At 34.6% G+C, this 14,290-nt stretch overlaps 1 protein-coding gene across 1 annotated transcript in view; it reads left to right on the forward strand.

Moving 5' to 3' along the window:
• LOC126845057 (uncharacterized) overlaps positions 1-10,398 on the forward strand; it is a 40,610-nt gene extending 30,212 nt beyond the window's left edge. The window contains exon 4 of the mRNA XM_050583622.1: positions 8,821-10,398. Within this exon, the coding sequence (XP_050439579.1) occupies positions 8,821-9,045 (225 nt within the window). The 3' untranslated portion in view covers positions 9,046-10,398. The remainder of the gene's footprint in view (positions 1-8,820) is intronic.
• Positions 10,399-14,290: the final 3,892 nt, after the last annotated feature.

Here is a 14,290-nt window from a genome sequence, read left to right on the forward strand (position 1 = left end):
GGGGGGGGGTTTCTCTGTCGACGTTTTCTGCACGATCTCCCTATTGTCGCTTGTCAATAGACAAGCATAACACACGACAGTTACAGCGAATATTATGACATAATGATAAAGGGCAAGGGGGGCGGGGGAGTTTACAGATGAAATACTGGCGGTCGCGTGCAAAACGGCGATGGCGTGTGACTCCCTCGGGGGACGGTTCGCCTTAAGACGCGATCGTAAACGCACACGGTCGGGTCGGGCACACCTGTTGGCCCACATTAACAAACACTACAAAAGCTGCTTTAATCCAGATCGCTGCTGCAGTCGTCAACTCCCGGTCGTCCTCGGCGTTGCCGGTGAACGGGAAGGAGCTCAGGATAGGATAAGATAAGATAAGAGGGGCCGGGCCGAAGCGAGTCAGGTGTGCGGGTCGTTAACTATACACAAACGGTCGCCCACCGTAGCGCAAGGTCGTTTACGGGTCACAAGTCATCGCGGCGTTTTGCCATGTTATTATTAAACAAGTAACGAGCACTGCGCCTTAAAAAAAAATAAAAATTAATTTTTTATTATTATTGTCATTTTCATTGCGGCGTCCGTTCCACACCTGCTTCGGTGCCAAATCATTCATTCACACACAGGCCGCAGCGTACAATGTGTTCGTTGTACTGTCCTCTTTAGTATACACGTACATAGCATGTATGGCATCCATATGGCTATTAAAATACATAATAGGTTTTGCACCACTACTCCCTCTCCATCGACATTTTTAACGATAAAAATAAAATGGCAGCACTAGGGTCAGCCAATCAAATTTATGTATATATTTATCAATAGAACTATGATGTATGCCCCTAGTTTTTAGAATATTCTTGACTCCTTTAAAGATTAATTTCAGACTTTAAATGCACTAAACATAGTTGAATTATATTGTCTTTTGATAAATACATAAATTAATAGTATACAGCTGTTAGTTTCAAGTGTTTATTTACACTTGAAACCAGTGTCGTACTGATCATGACAAGTTTCCAAACCTCTTTTTGTAACGCCTCCGAAACTTCTTCTATATCTTCTAAAATTGGCACCCGACGTAGGCTATCCCATTTGCCCCCACACCTAGGGTGTATCAGTTTGAAATTAATCGTTGATTGTTAATTTTTAATTTAAATTATTCAAATTGAACTGTAGTATGATGCATCACTAAGGTCACCCAATAAATGGGCAATTCGCTCTGTTGTGTTTCGCAATAAAGTTTTTAATATATTTATAGGATCATATTGTACTAATATAATATTTATTAGAATATATTATGATATAAATTTAATAAAATGCGACAGGTCGAATTATTGAATTATTTTTTTCTTCGGTTGGCCAAGCACTATGATCCAATCGCACTCTCGTTAGTCGCAGCCCTCGTGTTTTCTCCTATAATAAGCGCATTACTTAATCCAACCATGGTGGTAATAATTAACATAATGACAACTTGTCTTCTATAGTTAAGTTATTATTTTTCCGCATGGTAGTTGGAACTAAAAAGTTTTTTTTCTTGTCTTGATGACATACCTATTTTAACCGCATGCGTGTCTTTTTATACTTTTTTAAATTATATTATTTAGTATAGGATAAAAGTGAAAATAGTTTTCCAACATACTCTGTACCTAGATACAGGATATATTAAAATTTAATCAGACGTAACAGGAGTTTAACTAGTTGGTACATATGGATGTGTTTTAAATAAATGTTGTACCTATGTCTTGGCACGCAGAACTTTATTAGAAAAGCAATAAAAAATTATAATGAAAAATCCTCGCAGCACAGTGGAACGAAATAATATAGTTTTATTGCGACAAAAATACATGTTATAGAATATATTATTACAATACTATAAGACCATGATATTGTAGAATAAACTATAATTAGTATGTTTCCTAAAACATATTAATGAAAAAAAGGTAGCTTAAAATTAAATAATAATATATTTTGGTCTATACAGTTTTAACAAATTTTCGTATAAATTACAGTACTAGTACATACATAAGATATTAATACGTACTTGTTTCACGATAAATAGCCAATAATTAATAGGTAAGTGTTTACTGGGTACCTAATTATCATGTTGATATTGTTTTTTATACTACGAGTATTTTATATAATATTATAGTCTATTCTTGTTATTGTGCGCCGGACATTAGATGTGCCTAGATGTACATTTTCGTTTTACTTTCAAGTCTGTTCTAACAGTCAAACCTCGAGTACGTGTTATCCAATATTTATACACTATAAATGTATAAATGTATATACAGCTATTATAGGTATATATATCTAAACAAAACTCGACTCCCAACAAAGTGCACTTATAACACAGTGGTTATACAGTGGTTTTCCGACATATTTCGTGCGGTATACTCTAAAGACACTGTTAATTTAATGATGTAGTGCCTAGTGGTATATGATAATAAAAATACATGTAAAACAACGCATATAGTGGGCTGCCGGCTGCCCCGAGTGACCGGATCGTGTCGGTGTGCCCGCGGAGGTCGTCGGCGGCGGCGGTAGAACCAGATCTCGGGTCAACGGGGTCGGCGAGGAGAGATAATTTTTTTCTTTTTCTTATTTTTTTAATCATAACTGACGCCCACAGGGTTGAGCTATGCCCACGCTTTTTCTCGATACCGCTTTTCGAGTATTTCGACCTCGACCCTCGCTGTAACCCTCCTGGCGAACAAGGTTTGACACCGTTGAGTGTACCATTGGCGCTTATCCGTTCTGTTTTACCTCGTTGTGTGGTTTTTGCTCTTCACGTGCGGGTAATTCGAGACGAATAAAACATAATATTACTACATCCGTTGCGGCCAGCAGCGTTAAGACGAATATAATAATATTATATTATGTGTACTCGACGTGATCGGTGCTCGGTTACCGGTGTGTGCTATGTATGTATGTATTTGTCCGGATAACATGTAAAAAATGTCGCAATCCCCAGTCCTATATGTACCTACATACACACACACGCACGCACAAGACGAATGCGAGCAAACGTCGCCCCACCAAAGGATTCGTCAAGGTCCGTTGCGATTTGTGAAAAAAATGTTTGTATGTATATAAATAATAATAGTAAAAAAAAAAAATTGACCAAAGCGTGTAATAATATAGTAATGCACGAGGAACACGTGAAAAACATCATTGGAAACGTAACAATACATAAATCGTCCACCGCGTGGAACTCGGTAGCAAGCAGATGACGGACACACAAAGAGCCCGAGATTACTATATTATTATTATTATTATTATTTGCTGCTCGAAGGTTACCACACCGTGAAAAACTCTGACTATCAGAACCTTGAACCCCTTGGCCGTAAAAAACCTACTACTACTGCTGCTAATAATAATAATAATTATCGTAGTATATTAGTTGGATAATATAATATTATAATGTACTATCCGCGCGCGCAAGTGAGCGTGTGTATACATAATTTTAAAATAATAATATTATAGATTCCCGTCACACTGCAATGTGTACGTACGCCGTTTTTCCTTAAATGGGCACGACGCTATAATTTTTGTCTTTGCGTTCAAACGATAACACGGCTCGGTATGATGAATTCAGCTGCAAGTTCTGACCCTGAAAATATAGAACATGGCGAAATCATTGATGGTTCTTGCCAACATGATTATATTTTAATGATACTGTAGTAAGCTATTTTCTTACCATACGATGAGTATCGAACCGTGCAACGTTCCTACTTGGGCCCAAATGGTCAACCATGTTAGCAGAAGGTAATTGTCATCCGACAGTGCCAATTTCCTCCGTATAACTGGACCGATTCTTGTCTGTATATTAAATTATCTTTTTTCTATTAATTGAACCAAATTCGCGTTCACGCCCCGCGGACCGTTTCTCCGGTCAATTAATAGTGTTTTTATTATGAGGTTGAACAGAAAACGTCTTATAAACGTATAATAATATTATATAAGACGGAAGAAAACCACTTCTCGAGCGATCGATCGCGTTGGCGGTGTATCCGGGGAAATTCGAATAAATTATTATTGTTGTTCCAAAACAAAATGGACATTTATATTATCGAACAGACCGAAGTTGGACATTATTATAATAGCGCAATACGGTTATAATATATTACGGTATATTTGTGGCCACACCAGAAGATAATAATATTATAATTTCGTGCCGTTGATCGAGATTTACGTTGTCTCCGGGGCACTGAAAACCACCTGATCGGTAAACGTCGAAGAAACTACAACGGTAGATGCCGTCGCCCGTCATACACACACTGCACACAGCTTCAAAGTGTATACCACGCAATACCCAAGGATAATATGATTTGAAAAAAGTAAAAAAAAAATCACAGAATTACATTAGCTTACGGGCGATCCGTCTCCTACCCGGTCGGATTTTCGGTAGACGATAAAAAAATATATACAATATAAAAAAAGCTGTTGGGGCTGCTGTCACGCGGACAAAATCGTGCTGGAAAATAACAGTTACCGAAAATTACACGGTCCAAGCCGGTACGGCAATAGCTTCAGGGCCGGCACGCGATCATCCGAACCGTCCAAGCATATTACAATATACTTACATATACATACAGGTGCGGCGACGGTCGTTATGGTTGTGCGTTGTTTGTACTCGGTTTGCTTCGGGGTGACGAGGCGATAGTCGGCGGTAATCTGTCGGGGAGTACGACGGCGACGACCAGGAGGAGTCGGCGGGTACACCGGCAGTGTAATTACGTGCCGTCGGGGTCGTTCTGGGGTCACGAAGAAAAATTATTATTATGTAGAAGAAGGGAAGATAGAGGTACTGTATTATAAGATAGCTGTGTATGAAAAATTCTCAGTCGTCACTGTCCGGTGGATTCACGGGTTGTTGCGCGCGTCCTGGCATTTCCTGCTGACCGTGTCCGTCTTGTAACGTCGTTAGAAAAAAAAAAAAATAACAACAATGTAACTTTAAAAAAAAAAAAAATAATAATAAGAATATAAAGAAACCGAAATAATCGTATAGTGCCCGACTCGGATATATATATATATATAAAATAGATAATAATAAAACAAGGGGAAACGTCATGGAACGTTAAAAAAAAGTTGACCACAACCCAGGCGGTCGTGCGTGGTACACAACACCGTAGACCGTGAAAAACGTCGGATTTGATTTTAACGTCTAACGTGCAAAGACCAACAGCTATTGTTGTTAATTGTCGAGAGTGACAATACGTTATTTTTTGGGAGTGACTGTTTAGTATATTATTTTATTTATTATAAAAAAAAAAAAAAAAAATATGCAATTCATTAGGAATTCGATTTAATCAGTTTATATTAACTAATAAGTCAAACTTAAAATATTATAGGATATTATTATTTACCTGTGCCAAAATTCAATTAACACATTTTCCAACTAGTTTATTTAAACATTAAATAAAAAAATGAGTATTCCCGGAATTAATGATCGAATAATTTGTCCTTCTGTTCTCTGAATACCGTTAGGATATTTTTTATTATGGCTAATTTTTTTTTTATCGACAGATGTAAATTATCATATTATTGTGTTGCGAGTAAAATATACAATAATAATTATAGGAAAATCGCCAAAGTCTTTCAGCGGTGTTCGTTTTACTGCGCGCCCTCTTCGGGGTGACAATAATTTACAGTCCATTGTTTAAGACACTGTATTACACCGTGTTTATTACCACGACCGCCCACTCGAATTTAGATATATCCTACTGTAATAATATTATTATTATTATACAACAGCTTTATGTACCGACATTGTCGGACAGGCACCACAAACCATCATATATGTACCTATTCCGACAACCTACGGTTTCCCGTCAAACTTTGTCTGAGCGAACCGCGACCAAGACTAAAAAATGTTTAAACAATAATCATAATTGTATAATTACTATAATTTAATCATAATTTATGATAATTATTATCGAGCAAAATTAAGGCTGACCTACCTTAAAAAACTTATATAACTCATTTACAATGATAAGCGCGAACTATTTCTCCAAAAAGTAATTGATAAACAGAAAAATTGGAATAATAACTGAATTTTATCAGTTAACATCTGTGTTATATCAATACAAAATAAACGAAACTATAACAACAAAAAACGAGTGGTAGGAAATAAAAAAATCTCCTAAAATATTTATTACTCCGTAATATTTTTTTCACTAATTTGTTTGTAAAAAATAATTACTGTTTAAGGGTAAAACGTTAAACACACACTTTCCCCAACTGTAAACCCTGTTTATGTACAGTAATTTTTTGGGTGTGTGAAAAACACGAATACCTATAATACGACTCGTATTTAAATACTTTTAGTGCGTTGCTAACATTTTGATATTATCCGGAGTCGATAAAATACTGGTATTTTTTTTTATGTTCTATACGAAATTATCATTTTATTTATTACATAGTATAGTGTGATGGAAAAATAATAATTGGGAAAAAAATCCGGTTTTTGATATCTTCATGTCAACGTTCACGCTTCTGAATAATATTGAACCTCTACAGCGGAAAAAGTTACTACCGCGGTAACTGTATTGATATATAATATTATTAAAGTGGTAGCAAGCGACGTCCAAATTTATAGGTGATGCCAAAACGGTGGGAGCGCCGCTGCTGCATAAGAATATTATATACAGGTGGTATGTAATGCCAACGCGGTTATGGCGAAGACTAGTATTACAACAACCAGTTGATGATCTGGTTTTGATTGGGACGACCGCGGCAACAAGCGGCTGCGGCGGCGGCGGCGGCAGCCGTGGCCCTCGGGGCCCCGCGGGCTGAACCAAGAATGTGGCCTCCACCTTTTCGCCTCCTCCGCCGCCTCCGTACGGGCGCGCACGTCCGACTTTGAGGAAAACACACGACACACAACGGCCACGCACGCCCGGTCGGCAGTCCTTGATCCCGGCGAGGTCAGTGTTAAAGGTCAGACTTGACGGTTTCACCGGCGCGTGAGAGACGTGGCCGTCGCAGCGGCAGCAACCGCCGCCGCGCCGCCAACGTCGACGAGGAAGCGACCGCGCTCCGCCGCCACTTGCAAACCAAACAAACAATAATAATAATAATAATAATAATAATAATAAACGGTGAGCTACGCTATTCCTGTGACCGCGGCGACCGATCATCGTCGTATTATATGTGTTTATAGTGGCGTGCATTGTGCCTGGACACGTCTGCAGATGTAATAATAGATAAATAGAGCACGGACGTCGTGCCCGCCTATCAGATTGAAATCTCAAAACATAATTCGTCGTACAAATTCACCTCGATATCCTTGCCTTAGCTCCTTAACTCCCCCCCCCCTAACCATTTTGAGTTCATGTAAGATTTGCGTTTTTCTAAACCATAAAAAATACTATACTTAAAATTCATTGGTAATCGTAAGGCATACGAGGTCGGTTACTGAAATAAGTTACTCTGTGACACAAATTTAAAAATATCCAAAAGATTTCTTTTATTTGTTTTTAGAATATTTTTTGTGTTTTAACCGTAACGATTTGTATGTATGTCGTCATTAGATTTAAACTCTACACACTAACCAGAAACGGGCAAATTATTTTTGTTAAATTACGTTTGTCATGTTAAATCAACTCTCTTCAAACAAATCGTAACCTATTTTAAACAGTATTGTAAAAAATATGTTGTGAAAAATATTGAGGTAGTAAAATCAATATTTTATTTGTAATTAACAAAAAAAAACCAAGTATAATACATTTTTGAGTTGTACAACAAAAGAATAGTTTATCTGTCTATGCATGAACGTTCTAAATAGTTGTCTTGGGACGTGTTGTCATAATGGTCAACTTAAACAAGACAGGAATCTTTGGCTATTATATTTGTTAAAAAACAGTGTTATGTACTCATTTTCTGAGATTAATACTTTTTAAAAACGCTGTTTTGGAACACTGAAATTTATAAATATTGTATGCAATTAGGTTACCGATATTTGAACACGTTACGATCCAGATAGCCAAGACCCCTATGCTCCTCTTAGTCTTTCTGTTTGCATATATAAATATGTAAATGATAACACTTAACGATATTTGAATGCTACATCGCTTACGTAAGGTTGGCTAGTTCATTATAAACTATGTGTCGCACGTGGGAACGTACAATTATTTAGAGAAAATTATGAACAAAAATAAGGTCACGGGTTTCTTACATCGATGACATTTATACTATAATGGGCAATTTAATAATAATATAATGTCAAAAGGAGAAGAGTGGAAATCAAATGATCCGGATCTCTCTCGTCGTGCTGTAATGGATAGAACAACTGCACTATAACATTATTTTGATTGCAAGCGGACTGAAACGATTTAAAAGGGAAACTCGTTCAATTTAGAGACAGTTTGCAGACATAGTACTCTAATAACATATTATACGACAGATTTAAGACCTTTTCCGTTACGTTCTAGCTGTTTGTGGTCTTATTTTATTTTTCTCACGATAGATCATCTTAAGTAACGCAAAAAGCTACATTTTCATCATTATTATTTTTTTATCAATAATTTTATGTTATATAATCGATTTGCTCTTAAGACCAGAATTATAATATATTTTGTATCCACACACGATGGGAAAATATGTTTAAAATAATTTTATGTAAATTGTATACAGCGAGTGTTTAATTAAAAAATAATTGGTACATGTGTGTTCCATACATTGTTTATATTAAACTAATTTTTGCGTTCACAAGATATACATTGAAAGCGTTAGGTGTATTATGATCATTACATATTATAATGTACCCGCATAGAATAAAATACACGACATCAAAATAATTAACATGTTTTTGTTTTGTTTTTGCAGTGTTTTCGAGATCAGTCGATCGACGGCACAGCACTGCCGCTGCTCAGCGAGGATCACCTGACCGGCACCATGAACATGAAGTTGGGTCCGGCTCTCAAGTTCAGGGCGGTTTTGGCTCAAAAACTTGGAAACTGCGCCGTCTGCATGCACTGCGCTCACTGTCACGGGGCCCAACCACACGTCCGCAGAGCCACCCCGAGCCCTATGGGAGGACACTCGTCTTAGTTTTGTTGTTGTTGTGTTGTTGTTATTATTGTTGAATTTCATCAAACGTCCGTCCACTAACAGTATTTTAACGTTGGATCGTGATAAACAGCCGATGTTGTTATGGATCCTGACGCGGCTACAGCATTGGCGACGACATTAGTTTATATTATTTGTTTGAACCAGCGAATTCGATTGATAAGTAAACGATTATTATTCAAAACGCCAACGTTTGTAGGCCGAGTCTGACATCATATTAATAGCTCTATTTTGAAGTCTTTGGCCGTCAACAAGACGACACCTCTAAACGTCTTCCCGAAGTCGTCGTTCGCGTTCAATCGGACCGCATTTTTGTCGTACGAACAGTATTGTTATGTCTTTAAGTCGATACTACAAACACAATATGATAATATTATACGTGGTGTATCGAGACGATTTATTCGTTTTGTTATGATATAATATAAATTGTACATAATACACGGCGTCTTAACTCGAGCTCAAGACAAACAACTAAAATGTGTTAAATCGTCGACGGACACTCGGTATGATATTGTTAACATGATTCCATATTTTTTCTCGCGTATGTTATTCATTTGTATTAGTTCTTTTTTTTGTTGTTGTAAGAATTTATTATAATATAATATTATTAATGTATCTCGTAAACGTTAAGGGTTATTTTGTAATTTATGTATGTAAATTCATTGTTATTATGAATACATTAAATATATTTTATATTAAATTGAATAAATAGAAATAAATGATAAAATATGGTAATATTTTGGTCGGCCGATGCTCAATGTTACGCGTTTACGAAATATTATGTTTTACTATACATTTACATCCAGTGCCTTATAATAATTTTAGCAGTTATCATTTCACGTATTTGGTTTTTTTTTCTATATATGATTCTGTGTTATCTTTCATTAGTTTGTTTGCTGCAGTAATGCGATTTAAAAATATTGTTGAAATTTTATTTAATTTAATTAGAATTTATTGACGTTTCTAGCTTACCAATTTTTTAAACAATTAGTTCTACTCAAAAGACATAATATTTTGTCCGTATTTATTTTTGTTCGTATTATATTACATATTATATAAATTATTAATTATTATATAGTTTATCATCTATGGACTGTTGATGTTGAAAGCGATTTGTTAGTACATATATAAATGTAAATGTATTTTTTTATATAATTATTAAGGAATTATAGGGGAAAATGAAAATTTTCTCGGATAATCTGGGCTGACTAAGTGCAATTTTAAATGCAAATCGCATGATTTATTGATTTTGTTATCATTAAGACGATATTTTTGCGTTCTGTGTAAGGCATTTTTCGTTTGATTTTCTTTTCTTTTTAATAATATGTAAAATGTATAAAAAAAAACTATTATACAGCTGCTTACGAGCAATAATTTATATACCTGCACTTTTTTATTCCATAATATTATCTGATTCTCCTTAAAATAATCCTATCTTTATCAAAGGTGCAATTAAAATATAATACCAAAATATATAATGTATTTTCTTATTATTACTTCTTATTACATATTGAACTCGGTTTTACAATTTACAGTAGGTACTGTATTTTTAAGCCACTTTAAAAATACACTTTTTAGGATACAAAAATACTATTTAGTCCAGAGAGTAAAAATTAAGTAAACGTTGACTTATTTCAATTAATACTTAAAAAAAAAAAGAGTAACAACAATTATAATAATGGTATTGCTTTTTACCAAACAAATTAGTCTAAAAGTATGATGTACTTATTTATTTGCCCTGAGATGTATATGAATGTTCAGTAAATTATGCTTAATTAAAAAATTTAATTAAATATGTACGTTACTGGCTAGCTAAAGCTTATAGTGTTCTGAAAAATACTAAAGAAAGTAATTATTTGGTCCTAATATTATAATTTTGTGAAATAAGACAAACAAAATTCTTGAAAAAAAAACACGAAAATATAATTAATTTTCATAAAAAAAATAGATCACCCTGTACATTAACATTTTAATTTAGAAGTAATTCTTCGGAGGACATAAACATGTAAGCTTATGTTGATTATACCGGCCGTAAAAATTATGATAACGTCGTTATTGTTAGGATATTAGCAAAGTCATTTTGAGTTGTTGCTTTTTTTTTCTGTAAAACTTACACGTAACGTTAATGTGAACAGTTAACAGTACAAGCCATACAAGTACCTACACATAGTGAGGAAATTGAAAAAAAAAATATATATATATATTTTAGTATTATATTTGCACGAGTACAACTTCAGGTGATCCGTCGATTTCAGTTAGAGGTAATGATTTCAGCGTGTTTTGGATATTGTACAAAACTTACGACGACTATGTGTAACCACTGTACTTGGGGGGCAAGTCGACCGTGTAGAAAATGCGTTGCTCAAGTACTTTTATACGGCAAGTGTTAGAGGATCTGGCGGTGTTCGAGAAAGAGGATTTTCATTGGTATTTACAGATGTTTACACTGCCGTCGATGTCGCATGTACAATGCTAAAATATATATAGCCGCTAAACGCGGATGCGCACTCTACGGGAATATAATATATAGAGCAAAGATTTGTAATACTGTCTACCAAAGAGTATTATAATGAAAACGCTTGACCCCGATACACTGGCAGCAACCTCTTGAACGTCAAACAAACCAGCGTGTGGAGTTAATATGCTATATATACCTATACCGATTACAACCGAATCGTCGTTATATCGGTTCACCGGCGGATTCACGGTCGATTGCAACGTAACGATAATAGATAATGAGCGTTTTTTTTTAATTGGATCGAGTCGACGAGTCAGTTGTATTGCGATTGAAGTGCCGGATCAATATATAAGCCTATAGAGATGGTACTACCGCCGCGGGTACACGGCAAACGCGGCACACAAATGTCACCGATTCGGGTTTGTACAGCTATTATCGCGCTCGATCAATAAATTTATATAAAACGCAATCCACAAGCCGAGTTCTTCGAGTGTCGCACACAGAGTCACTGTGGTAAGTTGCGCAATTCCCGTAGTTGGAATACCGATTGGGGCGATAGGGCAGGAGTGAACATGTATTCTTTTATTAGCCAGCATCTTGTTCGCCGCAGTCGAAGACTTAGTATAAAATAAAAAAATGATTTGGAATCTAAGTGAATTTTAGAATTAGACTAACTTTATTTCAATAATGCACACAATTCTGCGTGAAAAAAAAATTATAATTAATTCTATTCAACAGACCAGTTATCCGGATAAATGTAAAATGTATTCGATTAAAAGTTGGATTCGAGTTAGAAAAAATATGAAAAACAAATTGATATAACTATCCTTAATATCTTTTTATATGTATACAAATTTTAAATACTATTAAATAATTTATATATTTTGTTTGCCAACTATAGGTATGCACTCCCACATAACATTGACAATTTCCTAATAAAAAAATCGATTTTTTACTTCAATCTAAACGCTATTCGATTAGTTTTAGTTATTCGTTATTGGAACGAAGTTCCTTATTTAATTAAATTTTGCGCAACTCTGCTTTTTATGATTTTTAGCACTACCGGATCACTGCTGAAATTTTGTTTTTCTTCAAGTGTTTTACTGCCCTGTTGATATATTTTATCAGCGGTCATTAAAAGCTTCGTTGACGGTTGACCCCTAAAAAGAAACACAATACCGATAATCGCGTACTTGCCGTTTTGTATGTGTAAATATATATTATAGTATGTGACCTATCTAGTACACATTGTCCGTGCGATTCTTTCAAGGACGACACGCGTGTAAGGTCGGTACTTTACTAACTATAAGTAATAATGCACTAGATACTCATTGACATAAGTACTTTTATGACCCTAAAGAAACGTTTGCAAAAATACATCTCTGCCCAAACAGAAACATCAATACCTATAAATGTTTCGTCACGAGAGACTGGATTCGTTGACGACAGGTACAACGCCGATATAGGGTGGATACTGGATAGCATCATGAAAATACTTAATCTTATCAATGGTATAAATAATAATAATTAGATAAAATTGAATTCAGAGTCGATTGCCGCACTTCGCGACAATAATTATTATTGAATGCGTTTTCTCTACGTTATTATACTATCTTATTTTAATCTAGTTAAGTGTTCGTTTGTCTCGTGACGCAAGATCTGTTTCGCTGATTACATATTTTACCTCTCGTTAACTGTCCTTTTACTCTACATATTCCTTATCAAAAACATTGTTTCTCGTTATTGTTGGCTTGCATGAATACAATATGATAATCATAAACTACATACAGAGTATCGAGGCCGTGGCAGCTCGGAGCTCCAGAGAAGATAAAAATTGGTGCTCCCCTAGAAAGCGCATTCAATCGGTATTCTTTTTTAAATTGGTTGGACATTATTTTCGATTTGGACGTCTTAAATTTTGTTTTATGCAATTTATGTCCAATTCGTTTCCAATAATTATTTTTATTTACATATCTGTTTTGTCGTTAATAATACATTAAACCAATTATTAATTAATTATGAAAAAAATATTTTTGGGTCTTCTATGATTTAAAAAATATTGTTTAATATTAGTATCCAAAAATGTCATGATGAGATATGTAAATTAGGTACCATTATAGTGTAAAAACAATATATATTCTGGTGATAATAAAAAAAAAATTATTTCATTTACTGTATCAAATACACTCATACAATAATGTACAAATAATGTAAATTTGGTTATTATCGCGTCATAAAATCTTCACAAACTACCGTAGCAATACAATAGAAAATAATAGAAATGCGCTCTTCAAAAAATACCAACAATATTGCAAAAATATAAAAACAGCACGTAGTACTGATAGGATGTACTACAGTTTAATAGACACAAAAATAAAAAACACGCATAATCGTAATATTAATAGCTTCTCAGCTCCGTGTCAAAACTAAACGTGAGAAACAAATAGAAAAACAACAATAAATGTGTAAAAAAAAAATTGTAATTAAACGATACGTCTTTAAAGGGAAAGAAACATTGAACAATGTAAAAAATAAATGTAAGCAAATAACGGAGAACGTTAATCGTCGTATATGACTTTTAAGTTACCCTATTCTCCATACAAATATTTTTTTTTTAACGACAACGCTTGTATTTTATCAACTATTTAATTTTAGAATAATTTACTGATCAAAATGTTCAGTAAATGTTGGTTGTTACTGATTGATTTGTAAATTTGAAATATAAAAAAAAAAACTAATAAAACTATTATCAAAGAAAATAAGAAAAAC

Source organism: Adelges cooleyi, unplaced genomic scaffold (genome assembly GCF_023614345.1).
Source record: "Adelges cooleyi isolate 19-005CV unplaced genomic scaffold, UGA_ACOO_1.1 ACOO_flye_CR_arks_rails_tigmint_CR_PRNA_108, whole genome shotgun sequence".
NCBI lineage: Eukaryota > Metazoa > Arthropoda > Insecta > Hemiptera > Adelgidae > Adelges > Adelges cooleyi.